The sequence below is a fragment of the Psammomys obesus genome, unplaced genomic scaffold (assembly GCF_907164565.1).
Source record: "Psammomys obesus unplaced genomic scaffold, mPsaObe1.curated_primary_1811, whole genome shotgun sequence".
Classification (NCBI taxonomy): Eukaryota; Metazoa; Chordata; class Mammalia; order Rodentia; family Muridae; genus Psammomys; species Psammomys obesus.
In genome coordinates, this window is record NW_026585643.1 from 1,790,511 (window position 1) to 1,812,622 (window position 22,112).

Here is a 22,112-nt window from a genome sequence, read left to right on the forward strand (position 1 = left end):
GTCCTTCTTCCTGGCCTCACCGTGATCTAGGGGCATGAGGGAAAGGGTGGGGGTGAGCAAACAGAGTCTTCTTGAAAGGGCCCTCTGCAGCCTTCCAGCCAACCGCCCGGACTCCTGGCCAGGAAGATGAAACACCACGGATGAACAAGAGACCCTCCACATCTAACCACCTGCTGTAGGCTCTGCTTTTTTTCACTTCATTTAACTCGGCTGCTATGTGACATCACCTAAAGTATACCAGGCAGACATTGTTGGGGAGCACAAATCAGTCTCCAGGTCAGATCTGAGACAGGGAACGGTTCTGGGAGGAAGCAGGAGTCCACCAGAATCACAGGCCTGGAAAGGTGTTGATGCTGCCAGCCTCACATGCTGCTGCCCTCTGGTGGTTGCCGCTTGCCCTGCAGCTCGGACCACGTGATTTCTAGGAAACGCGCTTCCTCGGAGGAGAACTGAAACCTAGGGTGGGGAGTACAGAAAGGGGAGGAGAGATCAGAAACTGCCTAGAACAAGCTGAGCCTGGGACAAACTCTCGTCGCCCAGGTAAGATTAACTCGGGAGGGGAATCGGCTGGAAGAGCAATGAGTCCAGGTTGGTGAGGGCTCCCAGGACCCTCCCTATACTAGAGAAAGTCAGAGGCTTGTGATCAGAAAATAGGTTTGATCTGTGTATACGGGGACTTGCTGCCAGCTTATCTGTTGGGGATGGCCCTTAGCTAGGCTTCTGCTGACCTTTGTTTTCTTGCCTCTGGCCCTGCCTACTGCTTTGGCTCCACCCTTGCCCCCAGCTACTGCCCCACCTGTCCCTCTAGCAAAGAGAAGGACTGAGGAATAGGTTGGGTAGATGCCTTAAAAGAAAGTGTTGCCTCAGTGGTTGCTTGAGATATACACAGTTGGTCGCCAGGAGCAGATCACTCAGGGGGTCTTCCCAAGTAATACCTCAACTTACTAAGACCAATGTCCAAGGCTTCCTTCCATTGTGAGCAACTTGGAAGGTCAAAAAGAAAAGTAAAGAAATAGTTTCTACCTCGCAGAATGTTTCAAGAGAGAGACAAGAACGTGGAAGGGTCTTCAGAGAACTCTGGGTGGTTGCAGGAAGCTGGCCCCAGTGGTCAGGGTTTAGCAGGTACTTCCAAACTTGTGGCTTCACTCGGCATGGCGGCACTTCAAAAGCCCAGCCTGGTCTATCTAGGAAGTCCTAGGCCAGCCAGGATGTCACAGTGAAGTCCTGTCTCAAAACTTAGGAGTAGTTCTATGTATCCTGCTTCCTCTTTCTAGAATGGCCTCGGGCAAAGCACGCTGTACCCGAAAGCTCCGGAGCTGGATAGTGGCGCAGGTGGAGAGCGGGCAGTTCCCAGGGGTGTGCTGGGACGATGAAGCCAAGACCATGTTCCGGATTCCCTGGAAGCACGCAGGCAAGCAAGACTTCCGAGAGGAGGACGCTGCCATATTCAAGGTGAGGGCCTGAAGCCACCATCTCAAGAAAAGGCTGGCGCCTACCCTTTTGTGTTTGTTTATCATCAAGTACTTTTTTCTGTCTGAGTTTTGGATAAAGGAAATACTAGAAAATAGAACGAGCTTTGTCATTTGCAGGGCCACAGTTGAGACTTTCTAAGGACTTCAAGCTGGCAAGAACAGAATCCAGGCTCCTCTGGTCTCAAGCCCCGTGCTTGCTCAGGCCACATACCTGGGCAGCCAGTCATCTGGAGGGACCTCAGGAGAATGCAATCCTTTGTCTTTTCTTCTTTTCATCTCTTGCTAGGCTTGGGCAGAGTTTAAGCAGAGGCACAAGGGGGGGGACATAGGCAACCCCGCCGTCTGGAAGACTCGTCTGCGCTGTGCACTCAACAAGAGTCCTGAATTTGAGGAGGTTCCCCTCAGAGGCCGCATGGATGTTGCCGAACCCTACAAAGTCTATCGGATACTGCCACCAGGAACCCTCCCTGGTGAGTGTCCCTTTGCCCAGCTGCTGCTGCAATGAGCAGGTTGGCAAGGAAGGATGGAGATGAGAGTCTTCTGTTCGCTGACAGGCCCTTCCTGAGCTTGCTGACCCTGCCCAGATTTTGGTTGCTTCGGCTCTTTTCCCCACCATCTTTGTCTGTTTAAAAAAAAAAAGACCTCAACTTTCCTCTACCTGCACCATTTCCACAGCCCAGCCAAGAACCCAGAAATCATCATCAAAGCGACATCTCAGTTCTGAGTCACCTGAGAGGGAAGAGGGCAAGGTAAGGAAGGGCAGGATTAATGTGGCACTCAGTCATCCCTGTCTTCAGGACGCCCTAGCCAATGTGAGTGCTGGGGAAGGGAAAAGGCAGGCCAAAGAGCGGGGCGGAATCAGAGGGGGAGGTCTGCCAATGAGAGCTATTGTATCTGTTAGGAGAAGGGGAGAACCAATGGGACTGTGAGCCACTCAGACAGTGACAGCAGCAGCAGTAGCTGCTGCGATGCCGGCGGCGGCAGCGGAAACAGCTGCAGCAGCAGCTTCGGCAGCAGCAGCAGCGGCACTAGCCCTGAGCTGGAGGAAGGTACCTTTCTCTTGCCTGTGTGTCTCTGGCACCCTCTCCCTTCAGCTCTTGGGCCCCATTCTGAATGATTGCTGCCTTGGCCTCCCTAGCAGGTGCCCGCACAACTGAAGACACCATGCAGGATGACTCGGTGTTCATGGAGCAGCAGCTTTCTGAGAACCCAGGTGTGTGGCCTTTCTCGCCCTCCCGTTCCCCTCCTCCCAGCTCTGCTTCCTCCGGCCTTGCCTGCTTTGTCTGCCCAGCTAAGCCCTACAACACTCTATCTCGGAGGAACCACTTCTAGGAACTGAATAGTCATGTAGCTGATCATGTTTCTCCCTCAGGAAAAAACGCACCTTACACAGCCAAATGGAGACATTTAAAAGTCTGGTCTGTGAGACGTTCTTGTAAACTGCACAACCGTGATCATTACGCCATGATAGGACTGAGTCCTGAGTGACAAAGAAGCTAAAGCATGCATAAGGAGGAGGAGGGCGCCTTTTATCTTTCCCTAAGACAGTCTTGTATTGCCTAGACTGACCTCAGACTCACTTTGTATCCAAAGATGACCTGATCCTCCTGAGTGCTGGGATTACAGATGTGTGCCACCATGCCGGGCCCAGGGATTGAACCCTGCCTGGGCTTTGTGCATGGTAGGCAACCATTCTTTGAACTGAGTCACATTATGAGCCCAAAGGCACCTTCTCTAACTCGAGCTGCCTTAGCCCTGAAACCCTGTCTTTCCCAGTGTTTGTTTGGATTCCTGCTCTGGACTTCAGTTTGCCCACACTGAACTTCCTTCTTCTAAAGCCTTGGGCTGAGGGTGCCCCTTGGGGAGAGGCTTCTCGCCAGCCTTCAGGCTCCTCCCACACCTAGGGCAGCTGAGCTTTTCCTCCCACAGACTTCTCGCTGCGGCTTACCTTCATCTACAGTGGGCGTGTGGTGAGCGAGGTCCAGGTGAACAGCCTAGACTGCCGGCTGGTGGCTGATCCCTCATTCTCGGACAGAACCATGCTGCAGGTGCTGTTCCCCAAACCTGACCCACCAGAGCCCACCCAGCACCTGCTCAGTCAGCTTGAGAGAGGCCTCCTGGTGGCCAGCAATTCCAGGGGCCTCTTTGTTCAACGCCTTTGCCCCATCCCCATCTCCTGGAATGCACCAGAGGCCCCGCCTGGGCCTGGGCCTCACCTGCTGCCCAACAATAAGTGTGTGGTACTCTTCAAGACCACTTCCTTCTGTAGAGGTAAGCCTGTCCCTTAGCACCTTTCCTTTCCTCAGCACCCGCTGGCCCCTCCCCCACCCACCACAGGCCCTCACCGCATAGCACGCCTGCACTGTGTGACGCCGTGCAGCAGTCACATGGTCCACTCTGGAAGTGTTTCCCTAGCCAAGGTTGTGATACCTGAGGTTCAGCTGGAGTTCAGCACAAGAGCGATGAATTCTGGGGAAACATTGTCACACTGAGACATGGTTATACGAAGGTGTACAAAGAGTTAACACAGATCTTCAGCCTCATGACCGTCTCCTCACACATCGGAACACACAGCTCTGCCAGAGAGCCAAGACATCTTGCATACACTTGCCCGTCTCTGCCACACTGTAGGCATCTCCCAAGACTGCCCCCTTCCTTCTGCCCACTCTTGAGAGTCTAGTTACAGTCTCTAAATATGAGTGTAGGGCCACGGAGTGAGGAGCGCAGAGTGTGGGTGTCCCCGGGACCACAGTGTCCTAGTGTTGAAAGGGTACACAGCAGCAAGGAGCTGCTGCTTCTGAGGACTCCCGAGCCTCTGAGCAGGAGCATGTGCTGTTGTAACCTACAGGGGGCGCCCTTTCCAGCAGCGTCGGGGAGAGCGGTTCAGTTCCTAGCCACTCTAACTACAACTTCTGCTCTGGCTGGGCGTCCATGTTACCCCGTTCCCAATTTTTCCTGCATCTGGCTTCCCAGACAGTTCCACTTCCCTCATGCTCCGCTATTATATTTTTTTGGTTTTGCTTTTGAGGCAAATCTGATGGCCTTACTTATCCCACTAAGTAGGCTGCTTCAAACACGCAGTGACTCTCCTGCCCCAGGCTGCGTGCTGGGGTGACAGGCATGTACAGCCAGGCCTGGCCATGCTGCCACCCTGCCTCCCCTCTTCTTTCCTCCCATCCTTGACCCCTTTCCTTTCAGACTTGGCCCAGTACTTCCAGGGCCAGGGCCCACCCCCCAAGTTCCAGGCAACACTGCATTTCTGGGAGCAGAGCCCTGGCTCCAGCCAGACCCAAGAAAATCTCATCACAGTGCAGGTGAGTTCAGCTCCAGTAGGAAGCTTGATGTTGATTTGTCTATCGGAAGAATTCTCTGAGGGGAAGGGTAGCAAGCTGTCCCTTCAACGCTCAGTCAAGGCTGTTCCTCATTTCTTCTGGTATAGATGGAGCAGGCCTTTGCCCGACCTTTACTGGAGAAGATTCCAGAGGAGCAGAGAGCCACCTTGTTCCTGGTACAGAACCCAGCACAGCCACTTGGTGCGTTAGCACTCTGATATTCGGGTCTCCACGGAAACAGACTTGTTCTCCACACCGTCAGTCTGCCTGTTTTTGTGATGGATTTTATCACTGTGGGTTATACAAGATGGCTGATAGAAAGCACAAGTATAATTTTTATCCTTAAAAAAATATTTTGAGCCAGGCACAGTGGCGCATACCTGTAATCCCAGCATTCTGGGAAGCAGAAGCAGGTGGATCACTGTGAGTTTGAGGCCAGCCTGGTCTACAAAGTCCAGGACAGTTAAGGCTACACAGAGAAACCCTGTCTCAAAAAACAAACAGGAAAAAAAATTATTTTGAGAGCCAGGCTTGTTGGTGAATATTTGTAAACTCAGCACTTGAGAGATAGACCAAGTGATTATGAGTTTCAAGAACAATCTAAAGGAGAGCAACAGGACCAAAAAATCTGGGCCCGGGGGTCTTTTCTGAGGCAGATATTCCAACCAAGGACCATTCATAGAGATAACCTAGAACCCCTGCTCAGATGTAGCCCATGGCAGTGTCCAAGTGGGTTCCCTAGTAAGGGGAACAGGGACTGACTGTCTCTGACATGAACTCAGTGGCAGACTCTTTGATCAACTCCACCTGACGGGGGAATAGCCTTACCAGGCCACAGAGGAAGACAATGCAGACAAGCCTGATGAGACCTGATAGGCTTGGGTCAGATGGAAGGGCCCCCCCATCAGTGGACTTGGAAAGGGGCATGGGAGGAGATGAGGGAGGGAGGGTGGGATTGGGATGGAATGAGGGAGGGGGCTGGGATACAAAGTGAATAAACTGTAATTAATATAAAAAATTTTAATAAAAAAAGAACAGCCTAAGAGACTTTACTGTATATACACACACACACCCTCTTTCATCTCTAAGGAACAGGAAAGTTCCAAATGCTGTGATCTCGAGGGGAATTTTTCTCTCCTCTCAGTCCCTAAAGTCTAAGTCCAGGCACTTTATATTTTCTTCCTAGGTCCTTAGCATAATTTTAAATAAAATGTAGGTGGGTGGGGTAGCACACACTTGGCACATTTGAAGCAGAGGTGGGAAGATTGTGAATTCAAGGCCAGCCTGCCATATTGTGACCCTGTCTCCAAAAAATAAATAAAAGCTTACTAAGAGAGAGATGGTTATCAGATTTGTTGGGAGAGGGGAATTAACAGGGGAATTGGGTACCTGGCATCGGGGTTCTCTTCCTGATGTTTTCATCTTAGCTCTCCTCTGTCCATAGAACTAGTTGGAATGCCATCTGGACTCTAGATTCAGAACCTAGTCTAACCCACAGTGTCCCAGGCTCCTAAGTGCTACGTTCACAGGCATATACCACCATGCCTTCTCACTTCCTGCCAATCCTTGATCTCACCCCCACCCCAACCTCCTTTTTTATTTTTATATTTTTCTTCAGATTTGACCCAGTACTTCCAGGGCCGGGTGCCTGCACCCAAGTTTTAGGCAACCAAGATTGGGGAAAGGATTGGATTCGATCTCAGAGAGGCACTAGAGCCACTGTCACAGTTGGAATGACAATAGCCTCCATCAGCTCATATATTGAATATTTGTTCCTCAACTAGTAGAACCATTTGGGAATGATTAGAAGGTCTGGTCTTGTTGAATGAGTTGTGTCACTGGGCTTTGAGATTTCAAGATACCCATGCCATTCCCAGTCTCATTCATACTTGTGAATCAGATGTAAACAATCAGCCAATGCTCCGGTGCCATTCTCTGAGCCCCAAAATAAATGTTTTATAAGTTACCTTGGTCAAGGTGTCTATTAGAGCATTAAAAAAGTAACTAAGAGAGCCACCAACTTGATGTGGGAAAATCTTGGCTCCATAGTTCATTGTCAGAAGTTTCAACAATGTGCCTGCCTCAGGATGATCCCTAGATTAGAAGTCTCAACCGAAAGGGGACACTGAAAACGTGGTCCAAATTTAAACTGCTGCAGACATTGTGGGGCCGTGCTTGGTAAACGCACCCCCACCTGCTTGAAGGGTAGTCCAGAACTGGATTCCTCTGTACCTGCCCTACAAAAGGCCACCTGGCTTCGGCCAGGCGTGGTGCTTTCTGAAGCTCCCTCTGTCCCCCCCACCCCTATCACTGGCCACCCGTCTCCCAGGGACAAAGGGAGCAGAAGTATCCGGGGGTTCAGAAGGCTGGTGAATACAATGGAATAGCTTTCTGGACCAGCTTCGGTGAGTCTGCTCAACTTTACTCAGGGTGGACAAAGGCTCTACAGCTCTGGGGTTGTGGATAGAAGGGTTCCAGGGGAGGTGTACACTGATGACTGGGGCTTGAAGTGTCAGGGATACTCTATGTGCATTTGGCAGCACAACACGGTCCTATCATGAGCCCGAACATAGTACTTAATTTTCCTGTGGGCAGCAGCGGGGAATGTGTTAGCAGGGAGCTGTGTCAAAGGTCCTATTCCAGACATTGTTAGAGGCGTCTGTGCCTAAAGACACTCTCCAGATGAGGTCAAGCAGAGACAAAGAAGGAGACTGACCTCAAACAGCAGAGTTCTCCAGCAGTGGTTCATGCCTATAATCCCAGTACTTGGCAACTTGAGGCAGGAAGATAGGAAGTTTGAGGCCTATCTGGATGACATGGGACCCTATCTATTTTTGTTTATCTTTTGTTTGTCGTTGTTGTTTGCTTGCTTTTGTTTTGAGACAGGGTTTCACAATGTAGCCCTGGCAGTCCTGGACCTCTCTGTAGAGCAGACTGACCTGGAACTCACAATCCCCCTGCTCCTGCCGCCAGGCTGGCTTGACCCTGTCTTAAAAACAAAAAAGATAACTAAGAGTGACTGAGAGAGCCACGGTGGGCTCTCTCACCCTGCTCACTGACACCTGGGTGCTCCCTTGCTTTTGTTAGTTTTTTTTGTTTTGTTTTGTTTTGTTTTGTTTTGTTTTGTTTTGTTTTTAGAGCAGGGTTTCTCTGACCCTGGCTGGCCTGGAACTCACAGAGATCTGCCTGCCTCTGCCTCCTGAGCACTGGGAATAAAGATGTCCCTCCGTTCCAGCTTGTTATTGACTGACACTCTATTCCATTTCTTTTCGTCACCCAGTGGGGAAGTCTTTCCTTCACAAAGCCCGTTTAACACCTGCTCTCACCACTTCCACCAGATTAGTTCCATTGTCACCTGACTGCCGCCACCTTCAGTGCCCCCGTTCCTGTACATAACACAGGATTTACTTTCTTGCCATAGCAGAAGCCTCCAGAGGATCACCCACGTGATCAGTTCTAGAGGCTTACATCCTTCCAGGGCCCTGCCCATCTCCCAGATCGCTTTGTACGTTTCTGCCTCCTTGGACCTCTTTCTTCCTCTGGCCTCTCCCTTAGCCCTCTGGGAAGCCAAGAGTAAAGAGGCTACTGCATCAGCAAAGGGAGATGCTGCTTCTGTGCCCTCAGGTCCCTGAAATCTCCCCCGAAACTTCTTTGTATTTTTCCCCTGTAGCTTACTTCTAAGCCAAAAGGGCAAACATCATTCTTCCTTCAAATGATCCTCTGAGGGGCTGGGCATGGTGATGCAAACCTTTAGTCCCAGCACTCAGGAGGCAGAGGCAGATGGATCTCTGAGTACCAGACCAGCCTGAGGTTCATACAAAGTAAGACCCTGCCGAGAGAGAGAGAGAGAGAGAGAGAGAGAGAGAGAGAGAGAGAATTAAGAGGTGGTGGTGATAGTGAGATAGCTTGGCGAGTAAAGGCATCTGCTGCCACTGCTGTAGATTGGAGAGTCTGATCCCTGGATCTACATGGCAAGCAGAGAGACTCAATCTCCATGAGAGTCGTCCTCATACCTTCATACATGTGCACCCCGCAAAGAAATAAAGTGCAGAATACATAAAAATATAAGTGTGTGTGTGTGTGTGTGTGTGTGTGTGTGTGTGTGTTGCAGTGAGAACAGAAACTAGGGCTAAAATGGCAGCCTGGAAGACCGAGGAGGATGAACTAGAGGACTTATTAACTGTGTGAAATAGCCAAGCATAACCAGTAAGAGGAGGGACTGGGTTCTGGACAGTGATGGCAGGCCAGCTGCTCCTCCCCACAGCCCTTGAGGACCATATGTAAAGCTCCTGGAGTTTTGCTTCTGAGGCAGCTATTTCTAATATCCGTAATCACAAGGAAATTAGATTTCATGGCACAAGCTTCTGCCTAGGAGCCCACCTCAGGTCACTCCTAAGACAAGTTGCTAAATATGGCTAACCAAGAAAGACCAGGGCTGTACCTTCGTGGCTGTGTAGAGGTGACTCTGCCATGGCACCGTGTCACCAGCTACAAGCTGATCCTGTCAATGACCAAGGTGTGAGATCCTGATCAGAGTACAGATCAGATCCTGTAAGCCAACAGAGCGCTAGTGGACTTCAACAGCACTTGACACAAGGGTTGGCGGGTAGTAGCGCTGGCCAAATGACAAACAGCAGCGGACAGCCGGGGTCAACAACGAACCAAGGACAAGTCAGACACACAGAGAGGGGCTTCTGTGACTCTTGACTGGCTGGGAAACCCCTTATTATCTCCCTGGGTGGGTCCAACAGACATGCGCAGAGCATGCTTGTTTCTTTGTGGCCAGCCCAGTGATATCCCTGAGAGCTAAGCAATCTCAAGCAATTACTTCATCTTTTGTCTGGTTTCTGCTACAGCCCTATAAAAAAATCCTAGACAAGGAAATTCAGTGGCCTTCTCCTCCCTTAGGACCCCTGTCCACTCGTGGGAGTATCTCTCACTTTTCCTTAATTTCTCACTTTTTTTTTTTAAAGATTTCTTTATTATTTATACAGCATTCTGCCTGCATGTGTGCCTGCAGAGGCAGAAGAGGGCACCAGATCTCATTATAGATGGTTGTGAGCCACCATGTGGTTGCTGGGAATTGAACTCGGGGACCTTTGGAAGAACAGACAGTGCTCTTAACCACTGAGCCATCTCTCCAGCCCCAATTTCTCACTTTTCTCTAACTTTAAAATTCTTTTCATTTTAATTTTATTATGTACACAGGTGTTTTTGCCTGCATGTATCTGTATACATACAGGTGTATGGAGGCGAATGGAGGCAGGAAGAGGACACCAGATCATTTGGGACTGGAATTACAGACAGTTGTGAGCCGTCATGCAGGTCCTCTAGAGGAGCAACATGCTCTTCTCCTCTCCATCCTCACTTTTCTGTCTTTAAAGATTTATTCACTTATTATTTATACAGTATTCTGTATGCATGTGGGCCTGCATGCCGGAAGAGGGCACCAGATCTCATTATAGGTAGTTGTGAGCCACCATGTGGTTGCTGGGAATTGAACTCGGGCTCTAGAAGGGCAGCCATCGCTCTTAACCTCTGAGCCATCTCTCCAGCCCCTTTTCTGTAATTCTAATGAGCTTGCTTCTCCTTTGTGTTTTCCTACAAGAGTCTGCCATTGTCTCAGGTTGACGTCGGTGATCTTTGCATGTCTGATACCTTAGGAACTTGGGCCAAGAATAAGTGGGTCAAGAAAGGTCCTATTGTTCTCAAAACCCTGTATCAGCTCCATTTCCACACTGAAATCATCAGAATCACAAATCTCTTCTTTTGGCTTTTCATTGTCTTTGTTCCCGCTCTCATGTGCCGTTAGCCGATTCTCAACATAGTACACAGAGACCCTCTTAACTCGGCTACCAACTCCTTCAAGGTAACAACCAAGATCCTGAAAATGACCTCCAACCTCCTTCCCAGCCTCTTCTTTCATCCTTCCTCCACATGCTACTTTGTTCCAGGCTCCTTGAACCCATTAAACATTGCTACCTCAGAATGTCATTTGTTTGTCCTTTTGTCTATAATACTGTTTCTTGCCGGCTGGTGGTGCAGGCCTTTAATCCCAACACTGGAGGCAGAGGAAGGAACTATGAGTTTGAGGCCAGCCTGGTCTACAGAACAAATTCCAGGCCAGCAAGGGCTACATAGAGAAACCCTCAAAAATATGAATAATAGGGATTAGGGATTTAGCTCAATGGTAGAGTGCTTGCCTAGCAAGTGCAAGGCCCTGGGTCGGTCCTCAGCTCTGAAAAAAAAAAAAAGACAAAAAAAAAAAAAGACAAATAATAATGATTTCTCTCTGTGTGTGCACACACTTGAGTACACAGAGGCCATAGGAGTTGAATCCTCCTTGAGCTGGAGATACAAATACTTGATGGCCGTGAGCTGCCTGATGTGGGTGCTGGGAATTGAACTTGGATTCTTCGGAAGAGCGGTGCATGCTCTTAACCACTAAGCCATCTCTCTTCTCCATACTCACACACTAAAGCTAAAACATCAGAGTGCCGTCATCTCACACACTTTTATTGACTTCTCATCTCTTTCCCCACCCCCTGAGAACAGGGAACAGCATACTAAACCTGTCTATCCCCAGTGGTTTAGAGGCATGCTTCTGTGCAGATGAACGATGGCCAAATTACCCTATGTTCTTTAAGTGTCTCCTGAACCTAAAAGTAGCTGTGGAATGCTGTCTATCTTCTGGTCAGGGCCCACACTTGGTCTTTGAGCACCAAAGTGATAAAGTGACACTTGAAGTCACCAACGGTTCAGTGGCTGAAATAACTTGCCATGTGTAGAAACCAGTGTAGGCGAACACAGCAGGACAGGGACTGGGTACACTAGAATTCAAGACAGCAAGATTCCAAGCCAGGCTCCGGGGAGCTGTGTGCTCTACAAGAAACAGTGTGGGCTGGTGATTTCCCCACTTGTAAGGATACGTTTTGGGAGCCAGGCAGTGGCTTTAATCCCAGCACTACAGGGCTACACAGAAAAACCCTGTCTTGAAAAACAAAACAAACAAAAAAGGTGGAGCTTGGGCCAGATTCCTCAATCCCTGTGTTACTTATTTATTTTAAGTGTATGTGTGTGTACTGGAGTATATTTTGTGTAGCACATTCAAGCAAGAGCCTGAGAAAATCGGAAAAGGGCACCAGATCCTTCCCAACTAGAGTTACAGAAGGTGGGGAGATGCCTTGTAGAAATTGAATATGGATCCCCTACAAAGGAGCGAGCACTCTTAACAACTGAGCCATCTCTCGCCTGGGTTTCTGTTTTTTCCTCGTTGTTGTTTTGGGTTTTGTTTGTTTGTTTGTTTGTTTCGTTTGTTATTTTTAGATAGGGTCTCCCTATGTAGCTTGGGCTGTCTTGGAAGTCACTAGGTAGACCAGGCTGGCCTTGAATTTACAGAGATCTGCCTACTCTGCCTCCCTAGTGCTGAGATTAAAGGGTTTGCCACCATGCCCTGCTTTATTTTCGGTTTTTTGAGTCAAATGTTCCACTAACCCAAGCTGAAATCACTGTACAGCACAGGCCTTGAGCTCTGGCAGTCTTCCTACCTCAGCTTCCCCCTCAGTGCTGGGATTATATGTCTGAGTCACTATTATACTCAGCCCCTCAATCACTTTTAGCTATGACCGTGAATGGTAAATATAGGGTAACTGAACATCCTTGACAAACACTGTACTTACTTAGCTAGAAGCCAGATACACTGGACAAATTCTACCCTATTCTCCAGAGCTCCAGACTGAAGGAATGGAGATACAGGGTCAGTTCAACTGCCACAGAACTAAGTTGTTTTTGTTTTTTTTTAACTAAGTCTTAAAATAAGAGCCCACCCTGGAGCCAGAGCCTACCTCTAAGCCAGAGAAATGGCTTTGTAAAAGCAGAGACACCAGAGCAAAACATATTTATAACTTTGATACTATAGAAACCATATGCTTAATTTATATAAAAAGTTATTTGAAGGGCTGGCAATATGGCTCATAGGTAAAAGCACCTGCCACCAGCGTGCCAACGTGCGAGCACACGCACTCACTCACACACACACACACACACACACACACACACACACACACACACATGAATAAATATGAAAAAATTAAATTTCCAGTTTCAAAGAATTATTTGAAACAAATGACTATTTATAGGTTAAGGATGTTGCCAGGCAGTGGAGGTGGACATCTTTAATCCCAGCACTCAAGAGGCAGATGCAGAGGCAGCAGATCTTCGAGTTTGAGGCCAGCCTGTTTTACAGAGCAAGTTCCTGGATAGCCAGGCTACACAGAGGAATCCTGTCTCAACAAACAAAAAAACAAACAAGCAAAGAAAGAATGGAGGGAGGGAGAGAGAAAAAGAATGAAAGAGAATGTGTGCTTTTAATTTGTACGTTTTTGAGCTAGGCCTCATGATAGTCCATATTGGTGTTAAATTCACTATGAAGCTGGGCGCAGAGGCACAAGCCTATAATCCCAGCACTCAGGGAGCAGAGGCAGGAGGACCTCTGTGAGTTTGAGGTCAGCCTGGTCTACAAAGTGAGTCCAGAATAGCCAGGGCTCTGTGTAACAGGGTTTGATTTTGAGACAGGGTCTCATTAAGTAGCTCTGGCTAGCCTGAAACTCATAGAACATCATGGCCTCAGACTCATGAGATTTGCCTGACTGCCTCCTGAGTGTTTGGATCAAAGGCTATTTTCTTTCCCTTTTTTTTTTTTTTCAGTACTGAGTTAAGCCTAGGGCCTTGCACATATATGCCAGGCAGCTCTCTACTACTGAGCTATATCTCCACACCTGTTTTTTAAAATCTTATCTATCCATCTATCTATCTATCTATCTATCTATCTATCTATCTATCTATCCATCCATCCATCCATCCATCCATCCATCCATCCATCCATCCATCCATCTATCTATCTATCTATCTATCTATCTATCTATCTATCTATCTATCTATCTATCTGTTTTATGTATTATTAATTTACTTATTTGGGAGTAGGATAGGGCCTAAGCACAGGCAAGGGGCCTCCCCTTGCATCTCTGTATCCTAAGCAGCGCCAAGGCATCTGCCCTTTACATGACCCCGTCTCCTAGTGGATACCTTGTTAGCAAGCTGTCGCCAGGGAGAGCCTGGGTTTTCTCCCGTTTATTGGTCACTGTGGCTAGCTTCTTGGAGAAGTCCTTGTTACTACCCGAGAGAACCACAGAACGAGAGCCCATTGGCCAGGACACCTCACAGTGTCACTGTAGCGCTCAGGATGCTCGCGATTGGCTCGCAACTGATCTCCTAGAGCCTATGGCCTGGAACCGAGTTTTGCTTCCTGACACCAGGAGTCCGAGCTCCCTCTGTCGCGGTTCCCCATTGGCTGTCCTTGCGCAAAGCCTGGGAGAGCGTGCCCCTAGCCCCGCTGGAGGGCGGACGGGAGCTTGAGCAAGTTCCAGAAGCTTGCCGACGCCCACTCTACAGCAAGACGACGACGTCTGTGTCGAGCTTGAGGACGAAGAAGGCCTCTTGACGAAGAGAGAACCCAGTCTTCCCTGTGAAGACCTGTTCTGTGTCTCTGCCGGGCCTCCCTTGGAGCTCCGCATCTCCGCAATCGTGAAGGTAAGTCCTACGTACCCACGGGAAATGCAGGCCTTCCCAGGATGGCAGAATGAGGCGTGCCCAGCGGCTGAGTTTCTGTTTGGTTATTTCCAATTCAATTACCAATAAGTAGTTGGTCATCTTATTAATTGGGCTTTTTGCATCCACATCAACCATGGCCCCTGTCCAAATTCCTACTCCTCTCCAATGGTGCTGGAAAGCCTAAAGAATTCAAATTAGGATCCAAACGGGACTGGTGCCGAGCGTGAAACCCAGGGCAAAGATGTTCTACTATCCCAACGTGCTTCAGCGCCACACAGGCTGCTTCTCCACTATCTGGTAAGCGCAGGGCTGATGGCTGTGCCAGGAGCCAAGCAGTGGGATCTCACCTTCACAAGCCATACCTGTTGCCACTCCTCTAGGCTGGCAGCAACCCGAGGCAGCCGGTTGGTGAAGCGTGAATACCTAAAAGTGAATGTAGTTAAGACCTGGTAAGACCCAGAAGAGAGAGGGAGGAGTCTCCAGTTTGGGGGCTGTCATGAGTGGGCCACTGATGGGGCCTGTTGTTCTCCCAGCGAGGAAATCCTCAATTATGTGCTGGTCCGAGCGCAACCTCCAGTGCCTGGGCTGCCCCGCCCCCGCTTCTCCCTCTATCTCTCCGCCCAGCTGCAGATCGGTGTGGTCAGGGTCTACTTTCAACAGTGCCAGTACCTTGTTGGTGAGGCTGGGAACGCTAAGGGTGGGCGAGGGCAGAAGGACCCATGGCTAGGCTGGTTATTTTATGCGCTTGCCCACAGAGGACATCCAGCATATCCTAGAGCACCTGCACCGGGCCCAGCTACAGATTCGCATTGATATGGAGGAGACTGACCTGTGAGTCCCTGGACCTGAGGCCATCCAGACTGAGCTGCTTGGCCTCTGCCTCCCTCCCTCCCTTTCTCTCTCTCTCTCTAACGTGTGTGTGAGCTTGAGAGAAACCGTTGTAAGCATGTGGAGGTCAGAGGACAATGAGAAATGGGTTCTCTTCATTAGGTAGGTTCAAATTCAGGACATTGGGTTTGGTGGCAGCGCCTTTACCTTCAAGGCCATCTCACTCTGTCCTTGACACCGCAAATTTTCTCCCAGACCTAGCTTGCTTCTTCCTAACTGCCTGGCCATGATGGAGATGCTGGAAGATGCCCCAGAACCCTTTTTTGGGACGATGTCTGTGGATCCTAGACTTCCTAGTCCTTTTGATATTCCTCAGGTAGGGCTCATTCCCCTGGAACCTATTAGAAATCACAAGATGAGTGAGGAAGAAGGAGTTGGCCAGTGTCCCTGTCAAACTGAGCTTTCGGGATGGACCCTGCCACAGGCTTCCTTAACAGGCCCTGGAACAAGGGATTGGTCGGTGTAAACAAGCAAAGCCCCAGATCTTGCTTACCTGGGGACAACCTGGTAGGATGGTTTTCCCACAAGAGGCCTATCTCCACTGCTCCCACCACTGAAACCCTAATCTTGGGCTTCACCTAGATATGTTGGTTTTTCTTCCTGTCTTCTCCCATCATCCTCACAGCTTAGATGTTACTCTAGTCTCGTTTTCCTACTCAAGCAGTTGGTCCTGAATGCATACAGTATCAGCATCCGGGGAGCCTTGATCCCTGGATTTAGAGGTACCCATCCCAAATCTTCTCTTCTTCTTCTCTAAGCATCCTTAGCTCGAAAACACCAGCCCATGTCCCGAAGGCGCCACATTTACTTCTTTGCTTGTGAAAATGTTTCCCAACCCTTTAAGAGTGGCCCTTCGTTCTCTGCTGGGCAGATCCTACTTAGCCTTCCAGACTTGGCTCAGACGCCATCCTTTCCCATCGAAATTGTCCACCTGAAGCCAAAAGCAAACGTTGTTTAGAATCTGAGCACTTTACTGAGCCTGCTTTATCCTCATCATTGACTCTATTGGAAACACAAACTTGACCCCACCACAGCTTTTCAAGAGTCTTTTCTATTTATCTCTGTCCACAACACAAAACTGCACAAACTGACAAGATGGTCAGGCGGTAAGTGGCGTAAGCCTTTCATCCCAGCACTCAGGAGGCAGAGGCTAGTGCATCTCTGTGGGTTTGAGGCTAGCTTATTCTACAGAGGAAGTTCCAGGACAGCCAAGGCTACACAGAGAAACCTTGTCTCAAAAACAAACAAGCCAAAACCAAAACCAAACAAAAACGATTTGACAAGGTAAATTTGGGGTGAGGTTAGGACAGGGACAGGAGACACACTAGGTGGTGGTGGCCTCTGACTTACTGATGTCAAATGGCATAAAAATTTGGTTTAGAGCTGAAAGTGTAGCCTACTGGTAGAGCACTTGCTTAACATAAGCAAGGCCCCAGATTCCCAGTTCTGAAGGCAAACACACACACGTACATACATACACACACTCACACATCACACATACAGACACAAACACTTGCACACAGACACACCACACACACACATACTTACAACACACATACACATGGGAAGTGATAATGTACGCTAATTTAAGAACTCAAGAGTCTTGACGAGGGGTGCCAAAAGTTTAAGCAGGACAGGACTAGAGTCATGGCTCAGTGGTTTCAAGTGTGTCCTGCTCTGCAGAAGACAGGACTTCACTACCAGCCTCCAGCCACCTTAACTCCAGCTCTTTCTTGGGATCCAACATCCAACGCCCTCTTCTGGCCTCTAAGCATTCGTGCAAACACACATAAATAAAATCTTTAAAAAAAATTTTTTTTAGGCCAACCTGGGCTATGCAGCGAGACTTGTCTCAAAAACAAACAAATAACTGAAGAAAGCTAAAATTCCAGACTAAAATATATGAAGAGAGACTGCCAGATTAGTATCCAGTATGCACTGGATGTTTGAGAGAGGACAGAGAGGACTGAAGCTGAGACCTATCTTTTGTTCCCAATTTCTTCCCAAAGATTCGACACCTTTTAGAGGCTGCAACCCCGGAGAAAGTCCATAAGGAGCCACTTCCTCAAGAGCCAGGGAAGCCAGGTCAGCAGAGAGAACCTTTCTGATGAAAGGCACAGGATCCCCAAGGGCTGAAGACACACCTCGTTTAAAAAGAGCCAGGCCCAGTGGGGCCAGTGACCCACTCCTGTAATCCCATTTCCTTGGGAGGCTGAGACAGGAAAAATGCAAGTTCAACACCTGTCTGGGTTATATACAGAGTTCAAAGCTAGCCTAGACTGGTTAAGGAAACTATTTCAACATTTACTTAAAAAAAAAAAAGTTGCCGGGCGTGGTGGTGCACACCTTTGATCTCAGTACTCTGGGAGGCAGAAGCAGGTGGATCATTATGAGTTGGAGGCCAGCCTGGTCTACAAAGTGAGGCCAAGACATCCAAAGCTACACAGGAAAATCCTGCCATGAAAACCAAGACAAAACAAAACAAAAAAAGGTGGAGGCAGAAATACCAAGAGTTTGAAGCCAGGGGCTGGCAAGGTGGTGCAGTGGTTAAGAGCACTGGCTGCTTATACAAAGGACCCAAGTTCAGCTCCCAAATATCCACCAAGTGGCTCATAACCATGTGTAAGTCTGCCTCCAGAGAAATCTGGCACAGACATGGGCATAAGTAACAATTAATTATTAAATTCTTTTTTTTTTTTTTAAGATTTATTATTTATTTATATAGTATTCTGCCTGCATGTGTGCCTGCAGGCCAGAAGAGGGCACCAGATCTAATTATAGACGGTTGTGAGCCACCATGTGGTTGCTGGGGATAGAACTCAGGACCTTTGGAAGCACAGCCAGCACTCTTAACCTCTGAGCCATCTCTCAGGCCCCACAATTAAATTCTCAAAAAGAGTTCAAATGAGGTCAGAATTACTATTTCCATTTAAAGGATAAGGAAAGCGAGGCTCACAACGGTAAAGAAATGAACTTGGAGGCTTCCAAGTGTGATAGTTACATACCTTTTTAATCTCAGTGGCAGAGGCAGGTAGATCTTAGTTCAGGGCCAGCCTGCTACACAGTGAGACCTTGTCTCAAAAAACCAAACAGACAGATAGCTAAACAAAGAGAGATGCGCTTGGAATTATTAGCTGGTAACTAGCCTGTGTCTGGCCCTCAGTCTTCAAAGTCCATGTTTCTGTCCCAACAACTTGGGAAGAAGTAGTAGGGTTGGTGTGACTCCCCTGCTCTTCCAGACAGGACCTTAGCCACAGTACAGTATCCTGAGGTCATCACGCTACAGGAAGCAGAGCCCATTCGCATGCTGCGCATTGAGGTGAGTTTCCCCTTAAACACAGGGTTCTAGTCAGGCCCCAACACATCCCTGTGGTTCTGCCTTCTGTCTCTATTTCCCCACACTGTTCCTTTAGACCCACAGGGCTTCTCTGCGCTCAGCCTCAAAAATCCACTTGTTTTCTCTCTATATAGGGGGAGCAGGATCTCCCGGAGATCAGCCGAGGGGACTTGGACCTGTTGATCGCAGAGGAAGATGATGCCATATTGTTAGAGGAACGTCAGAGAGGCAGGCTCCTCCGGCGCCGGAGAGCTTCCCCAGCACTGGATGGTCAGATTCCAGCACAGCCAACCTGGGTATGGACAGTGCCCCATACTTCTGTCTACTGAGTGTTCTGATTCTCTCTCTCTCTCTCCAGAATCCAAGGAAGAACCCCGGGCCCTGGAAGGTGATGGTATGGTCCCCTCACTCTCGCCTCCAGCTCCTGCACAGTAAGGGCAGGGATCCTGTACCGGGTAAGGGGGTAAGGGGTCATTGCTGGGGAGGGTTTCCTACTCTGCCTGCTTCCGCCCAGGGTTGAAGGGATAAGAGAACCACTTCCAAGCCAGGTCTTCACCCCTGAAGTACTGAAGTTGACAGGCCTGGAGCCTGGGGCCCTACTCACTGGTAAGTGTCCATCACTGGGTGCTTCCTTGGGAACACTTGCACAGTTGCAGAGACAAAAGCTTTTACCCCCACCTTTTGAGAGACACTGGATAGCTTCTTGTGCTGGTGACTGTAAGAGTGAAGGGGCTAGTCAGGTGTGGAGAGCATATCTGTAGCTCAGTCACTCCAAAGCTGGGCTTGGGGCAGGATTGCCAGAACTTTGAAGCCAGCTTGGGTTACCCCAGACCTTGTCTTTAAAAAAAAAAAAAAAGGCAAAAAACAGCGAGGGGTCTAATGGGTATTGTTACAGAGGTGACTCCCCCTGAGGAGCTGCACTTGCCTGCCCCACCCAGTGCAGAGGTGAGTAGGTTCTTCCCTCCTACATCCTTAAGCCCTGGGCCATTGCTAGCTTACAGTGATGCCCCTTTCCAGACCTCATGGTGTGGCCTCACTTTCCAGGAGGTACCTTCCTGTATGCCATGAATTGCACCTTACCAAAGCTGCCTTCCCAGACAGCTGACCGGGCAGTGTGGGGCCTGACATGCACAGGCCTTGGGTTGGCTTCCCAGGACTACAGAGCTCCCCTACTCCTGTTCTGGAGCCCAGTACAGATTTGAATAAAGTGGGAGCACTGGGAAATAGTACACTGGAAAGGGGGAGATGTTCAGCCCGACTGTTGCCTCCCCTCCTACTTCAGAAGAGGCCCCCATCTCCTCGGAGCCCACCTGGCCGCCGACGCCGACGCCGTCGCCAGTTACTATTCTGGGACAAAGAGACTCAGATCTCCCGGGAGAAATTTGAGCAACAACTGCAGACCAGGGCTCACTGCTGGGAGTATGTGAGTGCAGCTCAGGTGCTCCCTAGGGGAGAAGAGGGACGCAGGTCTGACTGGACTTCTGAACTCTGAGGAACACTGGGAATCTGACAAAAGGCCCCATTTCCTAGAAGGTGCACGTGTGTGGGATACACGTACCCAACATATACACAAACACCGGGTTATGATCTACCCTTTTTGCCACAAGCACTTTAGGCCAGGCCATGAGCCTGGAAACAGGCCCTGAGAACAATGTGCTGCAGAGGAGAGGCAGTAAGAAATGGCTCTCATAAAGGAGCACTGGCCTTTCACCATCTTGCAGCCGGTGATCCAGCTTCCCAAGAGGATGACCAGAAGCCCAGCAGAGCTCTTCCAAACTCCAACTCTCTGTAAGGATGGTGGAAATCAGGGCAGGGGGACCTTCAGAATCTGGAATCCTCGGACTTATGATTAAACCTTTTCCATTGTCAGCTGGCTGGTTATCCCCAGAACTACTAGCTTTATGGACCCGCTGTGCCCAGGTGCCTCCAAGAATGCTCAGACAAAGACCACAGCCAGAGATGGAAGAGGTGTCTGAGGAAAGAAGAAGGACTGAAGCTCTGAGTGAGATTGAGGTAACCACCTCCGGGGCACCCTGTGAGCCCCTCAGCCCTGGTGAGCTCTAGCAGACTGTCTCCTCACCAGATGGAGACCCTGACACTGAGGTGCTTAGGTCTGTTCTTGCTCTCCCTCCTGCAGGTTCTGAGGGAAGCCCAGGAGCCCAGTGGTCCCCTTATGCTCTCTTCAGGTAAGTGCTTACACAAGGCAGGAGGATGAAGACCATTTTTCTATCTAGTCTCAGGAAGCTTAGCACCCCAGATACTGAGGCTGCTTCTAACAGGGAGCTTGCAGAACAATAAGGAATCACAGATTTGATTCTCCATGCTCCCACTCCACTTTGCTCAAGTCTATACTAAGCTCCAGACTGTGAGGTGGGAGCTTTGTAGGCCTGGGGATTGAACCTAAGGCCTTGTACTTGTCAGGCAAATGTCTCACCACTGAACTACCCCACCCCCTGCCCCGAGTCCCCCAGCTTGGCTACAAGGTCCCAATTCCTTAAGAGCCAAGCAGACTCCCTGAGAGCTCTCTCCTTCAACAGAGCTCTCCCTAGAAGCAGCTGAAGAGGAAAAGTCTCTCATTAGCCTCATCCCCCCAGAGGAACGGTGGTAGGTATCTAAGCGGTGCAGACTCAAACCCATAGTGGTCCTGCCTGTGGTCACTGCATGACTCCTTTGGTCTCCTAGGGCCTGGATGGAGGAAGGGCAGCCAGAGGCCCCTGCACTGCCCATGCTGCCTGAACTCCCCGAAGTGCCCATGGAGATGCCCCCAGTGCCTGAACTCCTCTCTTCAGAGGCTGTGCTAAGGTACCAGGGAGGAGTCCCTCCACAAGTAGGACTGGGCTGTTACCCGAGCTGATGGCCTTCTGTCCCTGCAGGGCAATAGCACTGGAGCTACAGGCCAATAGAGAGACTGACTTTGACAGCCTGGTGCCCCCTCTCAGCCCCCGGAAGTTGGCTTCTCGGGTCTTCTATTTGCTCTTGGGTGAGTGTGGGTACAAGAAAGAGGGGGAAGACAGGCCAGAGGCTGCTATAGCACACTATAGTGACTGTGACCTGCCTTTTTTTCTGACCAGTGCTGTCCACACAGAAGATCCTTCTTGTGAAACAAGAGAAGCCATATGGGCGTCTCCTGATTCACCCTGGACCCAAATTCCACTGAGCAAGTTCATTACACCAAATCCTGTATCACTGGACTTTGCCTGTCTTTTTTTTTTTTTTTTTTTTTAAGATTTTTAATTTTAAATTTTGTGTGTATGTGTCTGTGCCAGAATGTGCAAGGAAGTGCAGTGGCCTGGGAAGGCCGGAAGAGGGAATGAAACCCTTTGGAGCTGGAGTTCAAGGCAGTTTTGAGCCGTCCAGTGTGGGTGCTAGAACTAAACTTGCGTCTTCTGCAGGAACAGTATGCCCTCTTCAGCGCTGTGTCCCTCCAGCCCCTTGCCCACCTTGTTTCTGAACGCATACCTCTAGCCTTCATGC

At 49.5% G+C, this 22,112-nt stretch overlaps 2 protein-coding genes across 5 annotated transcripts; both read left to right on the forward strand.

Annotated features, from left to right (window-relative positions):
* Window positions 1-62: 62 nt before the first annotated feature.
* On the forward strand, window positions 63-5,747 carry Irf9 (interferon regulatory factor 9). Of its 4 annotated transcripts, none has more exons than XM_055616190.1 (9): window positions 63-540; window positions 1,275-1,452; window positions 1,759-1,942; window positions 2,148-2,221; window positions 2,374-2,521; window positions 2,611-2,685; window positions 3,402-3,743; window positions 4,671-4,786; window positions 4,912-5,747. In XM_055616190.1, exons 2-9 carry the CDS (start codon window positions 1,276-1,278, stop codon window positions 5,020-5,022), a joined length of 1,227 nt encoding a protein of 408 aa, XP_055472165.1. In that variant the 5' UTR covers window positions 63-540; window position 1,275; the 3' UTR covers window positions 5,023-5,747. The 4 variants fall into 4 exon arrangements, with proteins under 4 accessions (XP_055472165.1, XP_055472187.1, XP_055472181.1 ...); XM_055616212.1 differs by having other exon boundaries at window positions 2,614-2,685; XM_055616206.1 differs by having other exon boundaries at window positions 539-588.
* An 8,592-nt stretch (window positions 5,748-14,339) lies between these two features.
* On the forward strand, window positions 14,340-21,830 carry Rec8 (REC8 meiotic recombination protein). Its single transcript, XM_055616214.1, has 19 exons — window positions 14,340-14,710; window positions 14,794-14,862; window positions 14,947-15,089; window positions 15,169-15,244; window positions 15,497-15,617; window positions 17,311-17,386; window positions 18,541-18,620; window positions 18,773-18,908; window positions 18,997-19,069; window positions 19,153-19,244; window positions 19,534-19,583; window positions 19,921-20,061; window positions 20,360-20,426; window positions 20,509-20,651; window positions 20,776-20,824; window positions 21,176-21,242; window positions 21,321-21,440; window positions 21,512-21,618; window positions 21,710-21,830. The coding sequence occupies exons 1-19, from the start codon at window positions 14,655-14,657 to the stop codon at window positions 21,793-21,795; spliced, it is 1,752 nt and encodes a 583-aa protein (XP_055472189.1). The 5' UTR covers window positions 14,340-14,654; the 3' UTR covers window positions 21,796-21,830.
* The last annotated feature ends 282 nt before the right edge of the window (window positions 21,831-22,112 follow it).

Coding starts and splice junctions, on each gene's coding strand:
- Irf9 (XM_055616190.1), top strand. CDS start 1,276: ATGGCCTCGGGCAAAGCACGCTGTACCCGAAAGCTCCGGAGCTGGATA. Junction 2,222..2,373: donor CTGAGAGGGAAGAGGGCAAG/GTAAGGAAGGGC, acceptor TGTATCTGTTAG/GAGAAGGGGAGAACCAATGG. Junction 2,522..2,610: donor TAGCCCTGAGCTGGAGGAAG/GTACCTTTCTCT, acceptor TGGCCTCCCTAG/CAGGTGCCCGCACAACTGAA.
- Rec8 (XM_055616214.1), top strand. CDS start 14,655: ATGTTCTACTATCCCAACGTGCTTCAGCGCCACACAGGCTGCTTCTCC. Junction 18,909..18,996: donor AGCTTCCCCAGCACTGGATG/GTCAGATTCCAG, acceptor CTCTCTCTCCAG/AATCCAAGGAAGAACCCCGG. Junction 20,427..20,508: donor CTTCCAAACTCCAACTCTCT/GTAAGGATGGTG, acceptor TTCCATTGTCAG/CTGGCTGGTTATCCCCAGAA.